Source organism: Lactuca saligna, chromosome 7, assembly GCF_052625555.1.
Source record: "Lactuca saligna cultivar CGN05327 chromosome 7, ASM5262555v1, whole genome shotgun sequence".
Lineage (NCBI taxonomy): Eukaryota > Viridiplantae > Streptophyta > Magnoliopsida > Asterales > Asteraceae > Lactuca > Lactuca saligna.
This window is the reverse complement of record NC_136423.1, coordinates 116,224,826-116,240,198: the sequence shown is the minus strand read 5'-3', so window position 1 is coordinate 116,240,198 and position 15,373 is coordinate 116,224,826. Positions and strand designations below refer to the sequence as shown.

At 32.5% G+C, this 15,373-nt stretch overlaps 1 protein-coding gene and 1 long non-coding RNA gene across 2 annotated transcripts; both read left to right on the top strand.

The window, feature by feature from the left end:
* Window positions 1–1,495: 1,495 nt before the first annotated feature.
* LOC145004475 (F-box protein VBF-like) lies at window positions 1,496–2,741 on the top strand. The gene is made up of 3 exons (XM_078963406.1): window positions 1,496–1,830; window positions 1,919–2,037; window positions 2,127–2,741. Exons 1-3 carry the CDS (start codon window positions 1,570–1,572, stop codon window positions 2,596–2,598), a joined length of 852 nt encoding a protein of 283 aa, XP_078819532.1. The 5' UTR covers window positions 1,496–1,569; the 3' UTR covers window positions 2,599–2,741.
* A 7,499-nt stretch (window positions 2,742–10,240) lies between these two features.
* On the top strand, window positions 10,241–11,771 carry LOC145004478 (uncharacterized). Its single transcript, XR_013662384.1, has 2 exons — window positions 10,241–10,366; window positions 11,279–11,771. It is a non-coding gene; the product is annotated as an uncharacterized LOC145004478 (long non-coding RNA).
* Window positions 11,772–15,373: the final 3,602 nt, after the last annotated feature.

Genomic DNA, 15,373 nt, shown 5'->3' with positions numbered 1-15,373 from the left:
ATTAATTTGGCATTGTTAATTATGTTTATTAATGTATTTATTTTTTTATTTTATTAATGTATTTTTTAAAATCATTTTATTAGTTAACTTTTTATTTTACATACGTTTATATTTGAATAACATAAAAATTAAAAATGATATCGTGAATTAGGTGAGTGTTCTTTATGTTAATGGTGGACAAATGATGATAGGTAGCAGACGACTCATCGATTCGAAATTGATCCTCTCCATAGATCCTAAGATCTATTAGTCAAAAATAATTTCGTTAAAAGTTAGGTGTTTTGTCTGGAAGATTTTGATGAGTAGGATTCCAGTAGCAATACTTTATTAGTAAGGAGATTAAATTTTACTAATAAAATGTCTCCATTTTGCCACAATGACTTAGAATCAGTGAACCACCTCTTCCTTCATTGTGAGTTTGCCCAAGATGTACACTCTTGGATCTTCAAATGGCTTGGATCGGAAAGTAGAAGGTGCTCAAGTATCTCAGAATTTCTTAACTCAGGTAATGGGTGGCATAACTATCAGGCACTAGCATTGATTGGTGATACAGTCTTATATTGAACGCTCTGTAGCATTTAGATTGCCAGGAACGACTGAATTTTTAAAAATATTCGACTATCTTCAACAAAGGTTGCAGATGCCATTATCAATAATTCATGCTCATGGTACAAAAATAAATAAATAAATAAATAAAAAGAGTTGTGGTGACTGTGTAGAATGAATTTGCTCACATTTTACTCACTTATCACATTTTACTCACTTATCATTGTAATGATATTTACGGTTTTTTCAAAATAATAATAATAATAATAATAATAATAATAATAATAATAATAATAATAAATAAATAAATAAAATAAAAAGCAAAAAGCAAGTAGGTATTTTTTTTTTCTTTTAGTTTTTTAATATGATGGTGAAATGGTATACCCGACCGCTACATTTTGTTGGTCTAAATTACAACCAGGTCTTTAACAATTTGTTAAATTAAAAACGACAGTGATGGATTTTTGTTTTAAAATCAAAATAAAACGCACGTGTTAAGTTAACTTATGCGGTTGTCGTAATTATCTCGGAAGTCACTTTGAAACTTCTGGATAACAGTCCGTCAACGGGGTATGGATACCCTTCGTGAAGCATACTTTCCACTCACTTCACTTTATACTTATACGCGCATGTGTTTAAATTTTTTTCCAAAATAAATAAAAAAATCTTATAAAATATTCATTAAATGAATTTAAAATGTATTCCAAATAGACTTTGAAGCCACTCTTGTCATTCTTACAAAAACAATATTCCGTGGGTATTTATGACCCAAATTGATTGACCGAGTCCAATTCAACTGCAATAAAGTATACGTTCCATAATTCTCATGCAACTTGCCAAAGACTTTAATGACCACATCCAGTCAGCCATAACTGGTTCCCAGAAACAACATACTTCATACTTGAATACTTCATCTCAATTACTATAAAACCACGCTTTATCCCAATAGATATCCACACATCAACTCACGCTCCATTTCATCTTCATCATCATCAAAAAATCAAGAAATCTTGAAATCTAAAAATGGCCACCAGATTAAACATGTTGCCAGAAGACTGTGTTTCCACCATTGTATCTCTCACTTCTGCTGCAGATGCATGTAGACTAATGCTAGCATCTTCATCTTTGCAATCGGCTGCTGAATCCGACATGGTTTGGAGCAGATTCTTGCCATTTGATCACTCTGCTATTCTCTCAAGAACACACTCTCAAATTAACTTCTCATCCAAAAAAGAACTCTATTTCAAGCTTTGTGATTCCGTTCTCATAGATGGTGGAATCAGGGTAAGTTTGATTGTATTTTATGTTTTGAAGAATGGAAGTCTATATTCGTTGGTTAAGTTATTGATTTTGTTTTGTTTAATCCATGCAGAGCTTTTCTTTGAATAAAATAAGTGGGAAAAAGTGTTTTGTTCTATCAGCAAGAGCACTTTCAATTTCTTTTAGTAATGAACCAAACCATTGGACATGGACAACCCGTTCGTCATCAAGGTTAGTTAGATATTTACATTTTAATCTAATCTAATGATGAAATACGAAGTATATGCTAACATTCATTACAATTTTCATGAATTGTACAGATTTTCTGAGGTGATAGAGCTTAAATCTATATCTAACATAGAAATCGAAGGAAGAATAAACACCCAAGATTTGTCACCTAACACGACATATGGAGCCTACCTCATCATACATGTTTCAGATCGTGCATTTGGGTTGGACTCTATTGCATCTGAGATATCGGTCTCCAAGGACGAATGCTTGGTTTCCAACACTGCGTATTTATGTCCTCTAGATGAAAGAAAGAAACAGTTCGAATCCTTGTTATTTTTGAACCGGAGGAGAATGATGGAAAAGCTGGTGGTGGAAGGAGAAGGCCGTCGTCCAAACAAGAGAGAGGATGGATGGATGGAAATTGAGCTTGGTGAATTTTTTGTTGGAGAAAAAAGTGAGGAGGTGAAAATGAATTTAATGGAAGTGAAGGGACATCAGCTAAAGGGAGGACTCATCATTGAAGGAATTGAAGTTAGGCCTAAATCATGTTTAGACCTTTAATCCTTCAAGTTCTTTCATAATACTTTCTAACAAAGCATAAAAATTGTAAATTCTTTTAAAAGAAATTCCATAATGTAAAGGTCATAATATTCTATTATTTTATTTTTTTGACATATATATATACATATATAATTTTTTGTTAATGGGAAAACAATGTATTGCATTGATTTAAACTAGAGGGAATTAGATGCACCGTTAGGCGGTTGTTTACATTGTTTTGTTTGGTAATCTGAAATTGTCAATAAGACTATTCTGACTAGGTGTTCTAGCCATGAGTAGAAATCTAGGCATCATATAACTCTCTCTATGGACATTATACAAAACCTGAAAACAATCAAATAGTTAGTAAATCTGAAACTAATATATTAGTTTTAAAATTTAAAACCTACATTGGACTTTAAGTCTTAAGCCTCATCAATAACAACATAATATCAGTCATGCCATCCATATGTCCAAAAATTGATCAACTTTTTTTATGAAAGACCTAATACTATCCAGTTGTAAGATTGATAACATTTTTTTCCAAACGTAACTGAATTTTTAAATAATTAGGCCTCCATGTTATCATATTTGAAGTGTATCAGATTGTTAGAGTCCAACTATTGTTTGGGCTAGGCCTACCACTTAAGCAAACCAAATTTTGTGGAACAACAATGTTACGCTATTATGATAATAGAAGGAATTCAGTTGCACCATTCGTGATGGTTTGAACAATGTTAGAAGATAAAAAGCTAGAATTTTTTTTAACATAAAATACGAAGAACGGAGTGCTCCATTCCATGCCATTTGGCAATGGAATGAATAATTTCATTTTTTTTCCTTCATTCCATTCTTGTTGGATGGTTAACACTGTAAAAAAATCCATATCGACTGTGAAGTTGGAAACTGAAATCCAATTGAGAAAGACAATCAAAATAGATATTTTATATGGCAGAGCTAGACTAATAAGATATAGAATAATAAATTTGAAGCTTACCAGACACACTATACATTGTGTTTGTTCATTGAGTCATTTTATCAATTTAACGGTGGATTGGATTATGAAATTACGAAAGATACCTTCACTAGATTTTGTACTTCTCTTCCTTGTATTGCTTTAGAGATGGCCTACAACAATAAAGGAATCAGAATTTGCCATGGAAATAATGAAATCCATCAAACAAAAAAACAGAATAATTTTAAACCTGATATTAGTTATGAATATATGGACTTATTAAGAGAAATTAAAAAAAAAAAAAAAAAAAAAAAAAAAAAAAAAAAAGGCATCATAACGCCTCATGCACCAAAAGGGTCTTGGGGAAACATGCCTCCAAAGGGGAAATTCATTGGCCCAAATCCATAACAACCACCCATGTATGGCGGCATGCTGCCATAATATAGCCGAAGTTTGGGAGATAAAACATAATAATAATTCAACATTTCTCTTCTCTTTCTTTTACTTAAGAGTAAATTACATTTTTTGTCCCTGACTATAGCTTGTTTTTGCAATTTTGGTCCTGAAACATTTTCTCTTGCAATTTTAGTTTCTTATCCGAGAATCTTGTTACAAGTAAAATACTACTTTTGGTCCTTGAGTATACCCGAATTTTGCAATTTTGGTCCCAAAATATTGTCATTTTACTTGGAGTAGGGAACAAAAACATTACAAAAACCTCAAATAAGGACCAAAATTGCAATAAAAAAAGTTTTGGGACTAGAAGTAGTATTGTCATTTTACTTGGAGTAGGGAACAAAAACATTACAAGAACTTCTTTTTACTTAATGGACTCATTAGGAACATGGCTTAATATTGTAGACTATATACATGAGTGTTTCTTTTTTATATACTTTTCCTTCAATCTTTCCAAGTGTGACATCATTTATATATATATATATATATATATATATATATATATATATATATATATATATATATATATATATATACATCACTTATATACAAAACACTTAATGGAAATAAATAAATAAATAAAAAGGATAGGGAAAGAAAACACATACAGCAAACCATACAAACTCCTAGTTGCAAGAGATTTTGTAATTTCATGCTTTTTTAGTGATTCTTCAACAGTGCCTTGAACCTTCACATGTAAACATAATTTTTTTTATTCAGATCAGCTTATAGAAATGTGAATTTCAATCAAATATTATAAAAAAAGGTTGAGAATATGGTATACAGTTGCAGGTTCAAGAAAATTGGCATACACTTTAACTGCTTCATTTGTGTAAGGCCTCATTGTTTCCCGTGCTATATGAAGGTAAGGTTTTGTTGCAAGGGCAATTTGGTCAACATATGGCTTGCAAAACTTCTTTTCAACCCGCCCTTATATAAATTTCACATCCTTAGTGACATGACATGACATGACAAGTTGTACTGTGTTTGATATGCATTGGACCAATAGGACAAAAGTTGTAATTTCTTGTCCCAAAAAGACAATAATACCCTCATCATTTAAAATAAAAGTTATACCTGAAAATGAGGGTGAACAGCTTCCTTTATTTTCACGACATGAGGAGTTACAACCTCCTTTGATTGACTATAAACCTCTTTGTAACATCCCAAATTTCAGGCCAAAATTTTCATTTTTAAACAAGTTATTACATAAAACCATCAGTATAAAAACATTCATTATAATATCTTGTGACAAACCAAAGTGTCGGTAATCAAAACATATTATCATAAAACCATCTTAGAGTGTAATTCCCAAAGATCTCGTGTGCGGAAAACATAGTGTGATGCACTGCGATTGAGCCGACTCCTTTCCTTGAAAACAAAATACCTGAAACCAAAATTGAAAACCGTAAGCACAAAGCTTAGTGAGTTCCCCAGATACCACATACCATATAACCCAGCTAATCCATACATGCCATACCTAGCCAAGAGCCATACATAACCAACATATCCATAATCAAGTAAGGAGCTATGTGTCAAACATAGTCTTGTTAAGGTGCTATGTGCCAAACATAGTCTTGTGGTTATGCCACGGGTTGCACGTGGTTTTCCTGGTCAAGCATGGGGCCACTCCTTAGGTCTTACAAACAGGTGCCAAGGGCCACCCCCTGGTCTTTCATGCAAGTATCACAAAGACAACTATACATACTACTCTACTAGGCTACTCCGCATATAGTGTGTCAGGAGCCACCTCCTAGTCTTTCATACAAAATGACATACAGTGTGCGAGGAGCCACCTCCTGGTCTTTCATACATATTGCCTAGGGCTAACCCTCGGGTCTTCCTATCATACATAATAACATATTGTGGGCCAAGAGCCGCCTCCTGGTCTTTCATGCATAATGCCTAAGGCTAACCCCCGGGTCTTCCTAGCAAACATAAACTAAATGGGCCGGCATTGGTGCCTTAGACCCATACAACAGTGAGGAGACTCACCCCGCACTGCTAAACTTTGCTGATGATCCTCTGGCTGCTGACCGACAACTCTCTGAGCCGCTGCTCCATCCACCGACTACTAATATCAACATACACTTAGTTCCAAACCGAACCCTAGAAGCCAAACTAAGTCAACTCTGGTCAAAGTCAAAGTCCTGGTCAAAGTCAACCTTCCAGGTCAACCCTACTCGTCGAGTCTGCCTACTGACTCGTCGAGTTTATACGCTCAGAATCCTTTCATTCGCGACTCGAATCGCCGAGTCAGCCCCTGACTCGTCGAGTCTACCGATTTGTGAGTCCTGCACTGTCCAACTCACTGAGTCCCCACTCAACTCACTGATTCGAGTCTTAACTTGAAGGGTTTGGCGTTTCGCGACTTGACTCGCCGAGTCCAAGAACAAACTCGTTGAGTCCAAGGCCATCTTCAACACACTCGTCGAGTTGTTCATCCAACTCGTCGAGTTCATCCCCATCTTCATACTACTCGCCGAGTCGCTTCAGTTCTTAAACCATACAGTGGCTTTTCGAGCCATGCTGGGGATCCAAACTGTAGATCCACTCTTCCCAAGCCTATTCACCAACTTTAGGTAAAAGGGTAGAATTGTCATTTGACAAAAATGGAGAATTTTTCTTACGGTTTTGATTGTTTCTACATGAGGTTCATCCCACTTTTGAGCTTGTCCCTTCTTCTCCAAAGCCCTACCATAGTGAAAAAAAAAATGTTTTTTTTCATGAAGATGAAAAAATAGGTTAAAAAAATGAACAACAATAATATGATATGAAGTTAAATATACATAGATAGTATTTGTTTTTTGTCTACAAATTTGCATAGCATCTTCTGTCTGCGCCGCGCAGACCACGCGCAGGCATTATCCTTCGCGCAGACCACGCGCAGGCATTATCCTTCGCATATTGTTAGTTTTTTTGAAGACTTCAGACCTAAAAATGTCTGTGCGCCCTCTTCTTGGCGCAGATGTGGACCAGGGTCTTCTAACATCTTCAGACATTTTCTAGCCTAAAAAAAACATATGTATCTTTATTTTTTTAAATTTTATTTTTTTAAAGATTTTTTTAATTTTTATTTTTTTCCAACTTTATTAATGATAAACAATTTGAAAAAAAATACAAAACTTAAAAAAAAAAAAAAAACATTCGACGATATAAACATGATATTTTTGACGAATTTATAAATAAAGATTTATTACAATAATAGTCATTGAAGTTGTTTATATAAATATGAAAAAGAAATCATAATAAAATTAATCTTATATTTTTTTGCCAAATTTTGTAAAAAATTATTTAATACAGTATCCTTAATTTCTCTAGAAAATATTTATGGTACGTTTTTAATAGATTTAATTGAAAAAATCAAAGTTTATTTCCATCCATTTATATATCAAATTCTTTAATTACTAATTATAATGTTTAGTTATAACTTTGCAACCAAAGTTGTTGGCTTTTATCAAATATATACATTAATTCATACCATTTTTATTTTTATTTTTTATACAATAATACATAAAAGTTGATCTAGGTTTGTTAATTATTTATAACAAAGTGATAAAAATATTAAAAAAATCACTTTGAAGTTTAAAAACATCAATTTAATTATAGTTCAATTTATTTTAGTAGCCCGCAGATATTAAAAAAAACAAATAGTCTTCTTTTTTCAGACTTCAGACGTTTGGTCCACCTCTTCTACTGCAGAGGTCTACTGACGTGGTCCGCAGACTGCAGACATTTTATCTCTGAAAAAACAAACAACACCATAGAATAATAAGACACAAAAGGGGGATATAATATGCATATATATATATATATATATATATATATATATATATATATATATATATATATATATATATATATATATAATAATAATAATAATTACCTAAAGTGAAAGAGTGTCAAGAGTAGGTGTTCCATGCTTATGTCAATTAGCCTCAGCATACAATTGATAATTAATGATTTAAAAAATATAAAGTGAAAAATATGGTTTTTTTTATGTATTTGTGGAAAAATTTAAAAGGAAAGTACCTGGCTTGAAGCTAAATGAGTTGCAAGCCAATGTGGTAGCCATGAAGAATGAGCCTGAATATGAAGCGAAGGTTACTGAGTGGAAAAAGGTAACTATGAATAGAATATGTTTCTTAGAAATGAAATGTTGTAATGATAACAACATAATTACATTCTTTACTAATAATAGAAATATACATAATATTTCTTTATATATAGTTGCAATGTACTTTGGTACTGTAATCAAATACATATTGTTAAATTTATAAAAATATGGCAATCTTTGGGTTTTACCTTTGTCAATTCACTGCTGCTTCATTTTTAGTCTTCATTATAAATTTCTTTACGTGAGGCCATTGGAGACCCTAGCTCAATCAATTGTAGCTGAGATAGTGAGGGAAGGTGGATGGTTAAGACTTTGTGGAAAGCGCAGAGGAAACGACTGCAAATCATGTTATCCTGGAAAATTCTTACAATATCATTAAAACTTAAAATTGAAAAAAAAAAAAAAAAGTGAAATGCGTTGAATCATGTTGTAAGGTATTTACCCTTTCGAAAACTGAAGCTTCAAATACCATCACCTTTATAACAATTTATCAAAGCAACCAAATCAATAATCGAGAAATTGTGTAGAACAACAGAAAAAAGTAACTGTACAATAAGCAGTATGATTTATACCTTTGGAACCGACCCTAGTTGGATTTTGTTAATGGCGTTGCAAGGAATCAATCCATTTCTTAAGCAAGAAATAAACTCTTTCTGTGATGGCTGCTTTGATATACTTAATGAACCCACGAAACTCTCAACCCATTCTGTAGCTTGAAACCTCTTCCAAGGTATGAAAAAATTATAAAAACCCTAAGTTAATGGGATATTCGATTGTTATGATTAACAAAACTGATACAGCCAAGAAAATGGGGTTTCTACATCAACACCGTATCTGACCTTAAATTCTTGAGGAAAGAAACCGAAAACCGTAAACTATAGAAAGGGAGAGAGAGAAAGAGATAGAAACAGAGGTTGCTGAATGAAGTAAGGGAATCACAAATCTATGGGAAGCCATGAAAGGAAGAAAGATAAGAAGAAACAGGCGAGGTATTGTGGTGTTAAAATGAGAATAAAAGACGGTGGAGTTAAAGGCAGTGGAGAGGAAGTTATAAGATGCCAAAGTAGTAAAAGTATTGCGGTGTTAAAATGAGAATAAAAAGTTAAGTGGCAAAAGATGAAAGAGAAAAAAGTATACTGCTCTCCAACTTTTTAAGCTTTTATGTGTATATATATATATATATATATATATATATATATATATATATATATATATATATATATATATATATATATATATATATATATATATATATATATGTCGTTATTTATAATGCATCTCAAATGTGTGACATTCTTCACTTGCATAAATCCAAGTTTAAAGAATCCTTTCTGGAAATTTTGTATTTGAGATATATAAATACGACCTTAATCAAAAAGCTACTTATGATAAAGAATCCTTTCTAGAAACGGGAGCGGGGACAATCACTATTAACGACGATATGTAATTGACGTGTTACAAGTCACCGTTAAAGGCGTCGCCGTTAATGATTATACAGTATCGATCCACATTAAATGAACCCTATCCATTTGATCTATTTTTATCCAACGGTAGGAAATGAGATAAAAAAGCACTGACTTTTTTATACATTAATGATGAACTATAATTAGTTTTCATTAAAAAAGAATTATAATTATACTTATCATTTACTCATTTAGTATACATATAATTATGGAAATCATTTAATATCTATCTTTATTTAATTAAATAATAATTTAATTTTTATAAAATTTTTATTAGTATATTTTAGGACACAATAAATGTGATAAACATTTGAATATATCTTTCTCTTTTTTTTTCTCTCTTTATATATATATATATATATATATATATATATATATATATATATATATATATATATATATATATATATATTCCAATGTTTTTAATTACTATTACCAATCATAAATTAATAAAAATTAAATAATTTATTAAAATAATAAAGGTTTTTTTTGAGTATTTGCACTTTCAATTAATGGACTCATTTAATTAAATTCCTACAACTAAGGAAACAAAATAAATATATTGATCTAATCTCTATTTATGCACAATACTCGTCGCTTTCATTATCCTTTGCCTTCGTTTTATATACAAAACCCTACATCACCCATTTAATAGTCCCCCAAAAAACATCACCGACCCTCTTTCAGCCGCCGCTCAAAGTTCACCATGTCGTCTTCAACAAAGTTCCCTCAAAATGAATTGAAAAGATGGAACAATCACAATAAACAAAACCTACAAAAGCTACGTGTGTTTTTACGGTAAATAAATGCCCTCTTTTTTTGTTGCTTCCACTCCAATCTCAACTTATTCTTCTCCATGTATTCCCACCGATTTTTCATGAGAAATTCTAATTGGTACTATCAATTTCCCTATCATTATGGAACCTAACCTTTTTTTTTTTTTTTTTTTTTTGGCTTATTACTGTTTTATTTTACATTATATATTTTTTCAAAAAAAAAAATGTATACTTTCAGAATTTATAGTTTTATTCTTTTAGAATTTAAAGTTTTATTTTTTTAGAATGAATTATAATTTTTTAATGTCTACAATATTCTGACAGAATTTATAGTTTTTATTCTTTATTATAATTTGTCATGTCACACACCCGAACCAGACGGTGGAAACGTCCGAGGGCTATTGTAACTTAATTGAATACCATCATAATGAATATACATGAATCATAACATCATTCACCACCATGCATTAAAATATTACAACTGATATTGTTTACATTCAATACATTGTTTTAATGCATTACATTTCCAAAACATAAACCGTTTGATATTAACTAAACAAAACATCATGATATCACTGCATACATTTTCTTCGATTTACCTGTTACCTGAGAATACAAGTATTTTGGAAAAACGTCAACATATGAAATGTTGGTGACTTCATAAGTAATGTTTGAAAAGTAATGATTTGTATTATTTTGAAAACCACCAGAAAATCCGATATTTTCTGAAGAGAGTATTGTATATAAGAAAAAGTGTGAATATCCGTAAGTATGCTTGTTGATTTCTGTAAATGTGAATAATTGTTAGACTTTGTATGCATCTCATAGGTGAAAGTGTTGAATTCCCTAGGAAAACCCGATGTTTTCCTAATCCATCAAATTATGTGTCTTAGTTAGTATTATTCTGATACGACGTTGTTTTCTATAATTTCAGGTGACATTGGATTAATTATGGGTTGTGAGTCGTTATAATCACGCATTAATGAAAATGACTAGTTTACAACTATACAAACGGTCCCTTAGGCGTCGTCCGTACTACTCACTTAATCCAACCACCCTGACTTCTCATAGCCCCACAACCGAGGAGAAAAGAGGGTGCGAAGCCCCCGTTATTTCCTTAAGTCGTTCAAGGCTATCGTGAATGCGGAAGGCACTTGGCCCGACTCACATTTGACTTCTCGACTTTGCTAGCAGTACCAAAGGGCCCTTGGGGCCCAACAGCACAATAAATGTATTGAAAGTCCTTTTACACGGAATTAGGTCATATATGGCCCAATAACATGTAAGTGCGTTCCCTTCAGGCCTAAAGATCATGTCATTGGGCTAGCTAGGCCCAACAAGCACGATTTGAAATTTTCGAGCCCAAAGATGGTGTATTGACTTCTCGTAAATTTCCGCGTCTGTATTGAAGTATCATTGTTTATTGATTTTTGATTCGTTACTGATTCGAGACCGAATCAATTCGTTTGGTAACGATTTTGGTGTTGAAGGTGTATTTATTATTACGTTTCGCCAGTAGACGTAGTACTCGTATTTTTTTATTTTAAGGGATCTATTGTTTTAAGAATGTGAGTTTATCTTCTTAAGCCCTTTCTCGGATAAAATTTACACTTTTAACCCTTTGTGTATAAAAGAATTTCCAGTTTAGTCCGTAAACTATTTTTCTTGACACTTTAGTATCAAAACTTATTGGAAAGAAATTTTTAGCACAAAATTACTTAATAAACAGCTTAAGTCCTTCAAAAATGAATTTTTCTCGGTTGAAACCTCCATTTTCACAACTTTTGCAATTTTGACCCAAAATGGAAAATTTTTGCATCTTTGGTCCCTTTTTAATTTGAAAAGCATTTTTGACCCTTGAAATAGATTTGGTACACTAGTAATCCTCTGTTTTATGGAAATGTGCAGTTTCAGCCCCTCCAAATCAAAAATCTCGCAATTTGGGGCTTTATTAGGCTGAAAAGTCCATTTTTGCCCATTATGTTTAAAACTCACATTTTTAACCCTTCAAAAGTGTTTAAATTCAGAAAATACATATTAGAAACTGTTTAGACTCATCTCAACCTTCAAAATTTATATTTTGTCGTTTTGGCCCCCTTAGTTTTGTATTTTTAGCATTTTAAGCCCAAAAATGGGTTTTTAAGTCCAAAAATATTCATATTAACTAACTAGATTATTTTTCTAGACTTGATTAGTGTGAAATGGTATAAGTTATACTTATTTCATTCTTCATATTGTAGATCTCGGTTTTTAGGTTCTTGTGGCTAGTATAAACATCACAATCACACAAGATCATACATATAAGCATAAAAATCACATAAGGCATACATATACTCATAGATCTACACATTTGCTTGTATTCCCCCCCCCCCCCTCCACAAAACTTATAAAAACCAAAAAAGAGGGGATATGAAGCTCACCTTTAGGTGTGGTTTCGGTTTTTGGAAGAAAATGAGAAGAAATTCGGCCTTAGCAACCTTCCTTGGAAGATTTCGAGCTTGGATGCTTCTTAGGTGCTAGATCATGAGTTTGAATGAATTAAGAGGTGATTTTTGGATGAAATGAAGTAGCTAGCTTAAGGATCTAAGAGATTTCTTACCTTAGATGATGACTTTTGTGTAAAAATCCCCTTAATTCCTTCTTAGATCTCGAAATATGGATGAGTTATGAGAGTGTTTCCTTGAGAGAAAAGTGAGTGAAATGTGTTTGTGTGTGTGCTTGGACTCGGCCGAGAGCAAGAGAGAGAGAGGGAGAAAAAGAGTAGCTAGACTTGGAAGTATGTGAGTGCATGGATGTTTGGGTCTTCATGCATGGATGTGTTGGATTAGTGTCTAAGTCCATAACTATTTTGGTATGTACTTGACCCGATGGTGCATGGTCCTTTTGGGTTGCCTTCACCAAAGCAACTTGATTGGAGAAATGAATAAAGAGAGAGAGGATAATATGATTTATTAATATGTTATAAGAATAATATATTAAAGGAGAAATCATATTTGTTTAATTAATATTGGTCAATAATTAATTAAGAATTAGTTTTGTGATCAAATGTAATTAATTAAACTAGAGGGGCTGAATTGTAATTATGTGATAGTTACAAAATAAGGTATGGATTACCTTATATATATGGTGAACGAATTTGAGGTGTAAATCCCTTAGATTTCGAGTATGATAAGGATTCAAGGATTATCTTATTGGTTGCTTAATGGATAATCAACTAGATAAGGATAATGACTGAAACCCTATCTCTACACCTATATAAACACCCCTAGGGCTATGAATTCGTGTATCCCTTCCCAAGAGGTCCTAGATACGAATTCTAACCTCTCACCTCTCTCCTTATACCTTCTCCATTTGCTTATGGTGTTTGTGAGCCATTAGAGGAGTGACACTTGTGACTCTAAGCATTCCAAAGTCAATACAAGGAGATTTGGGATTGTTATTGCTACATAACAATCAAGGTAACACTATAAACTTATTCTCATGTTAATATGATTATATGTATGCTAGAATTAGGGTTTATAGTCTTGGATTCAAAGCATGTACAATAGAGAAACCTAGATCCAAGCATTAGGGTTTGTATGAGCACATAGGATGTCTTATGACCAAAACCCATCAGTGGTATCAGAGACTAGATTGGTTTCAATTGTATTGATGCATATTTGATCGAAATAAGCACTGAAAATCGATTTTTTGAGTTTCTGAATGTTTGACTCGCCGAGTCACTTGGTGAACTCGCCGAGTCAGCTGTACTCGACGAGTCCAGGTCCAGACTCGACGAGTCAAAGGGTCTGACAGCTCAGATTCGCGATTTTCTTCCTGTTTTGGTTTTGGATAATTACCATAAACTTGTTTTTGTGATAAAATCCGAATTTTTTCATTATTATGTGATTATCCTTACCAAAATAGAAGATAATTTTCAAAATTTAGATAATCACTTGTTTTATTAGATAAAGTTTGATTATTTGTAATTTAGATTTGAATTATCTTGTGAAATAGTTTCAATTTATCCCTTTAGGTTTTATAGTTTAAATTTGAACCCCAAAAGTTTTGTTGTTTTGAAATTTAAATAGTTAAAACCCTAATGTTTTGAAATGTTTCAAAACTTGCCCTCAAGTTTTGGAATTTAATGTTGATTAAAAGGTTAATTAGAAATGTTAAATTCTAAAACTCTAGTAATGTTTTGAAAAGTTCAAATCACACCCTTATGGTTTTATTAATTAATTAAGGAGTATAATTAAAAGAGGTTTAATAAATCCATAAAAGTTTAGGTTAACCTTTTAATTGAATTAAAAGTGTAATTGTTAAAGTTAACCATATAGTATTTTAAAAGTATAAAGTACACCCTATACTATATATAACATTAAAAGTCTAACATTATATATATGTATAAGTAAAAGTCAGTCTTACCGTTAGTAGGCCTCATTCACGAAGCTGGTCTGTAAGGGGTGTTTAAGGAAATTGCCTATAAAATGACGATTGAATGGGTATCCACTCTTACCCACCGCACTCTTGACTAGTGGAGGGTCGTTAGCCGAACGGGTAGGATAGGACGAAACCTTCCATTATAAGTATAATGAAATACAAAGTAACTAAATGTTTCGCAAATTCCCAATCTTAGTTACTTAGGCAAAAGTGAATTGATGCAATTCCATGAAATTACACTTTGTGCCCTTGCGAAGACGTTAGTGGAGCGTGTGTGGTTTACCGGCACACTAAATGGTTCTAAGCGAAGGTAGCAAAGGGTGACTCAATGTTTGTCATAGTTCGGTGGAGCGTGTGTGGTTTACCGGCACATCGAATAGGTGATTGTAACATGTGAGGGCACCATGTAGTTTGCATGGTTATTCACACCCGCTTTGTGATCCTCGGCATCCCAGTCACAAACAAGAGGGGCATATCGAGATTTAAACATGCCATTGAAATGTTCAATGAATCTCAAAGGATCTAGGAGTTTTCATAGATTTAAAAACTTAAATTTCTTTTTCGTGGTGGAAACTAGTGAATCGTCATTCACTTACCTTCAAATGTT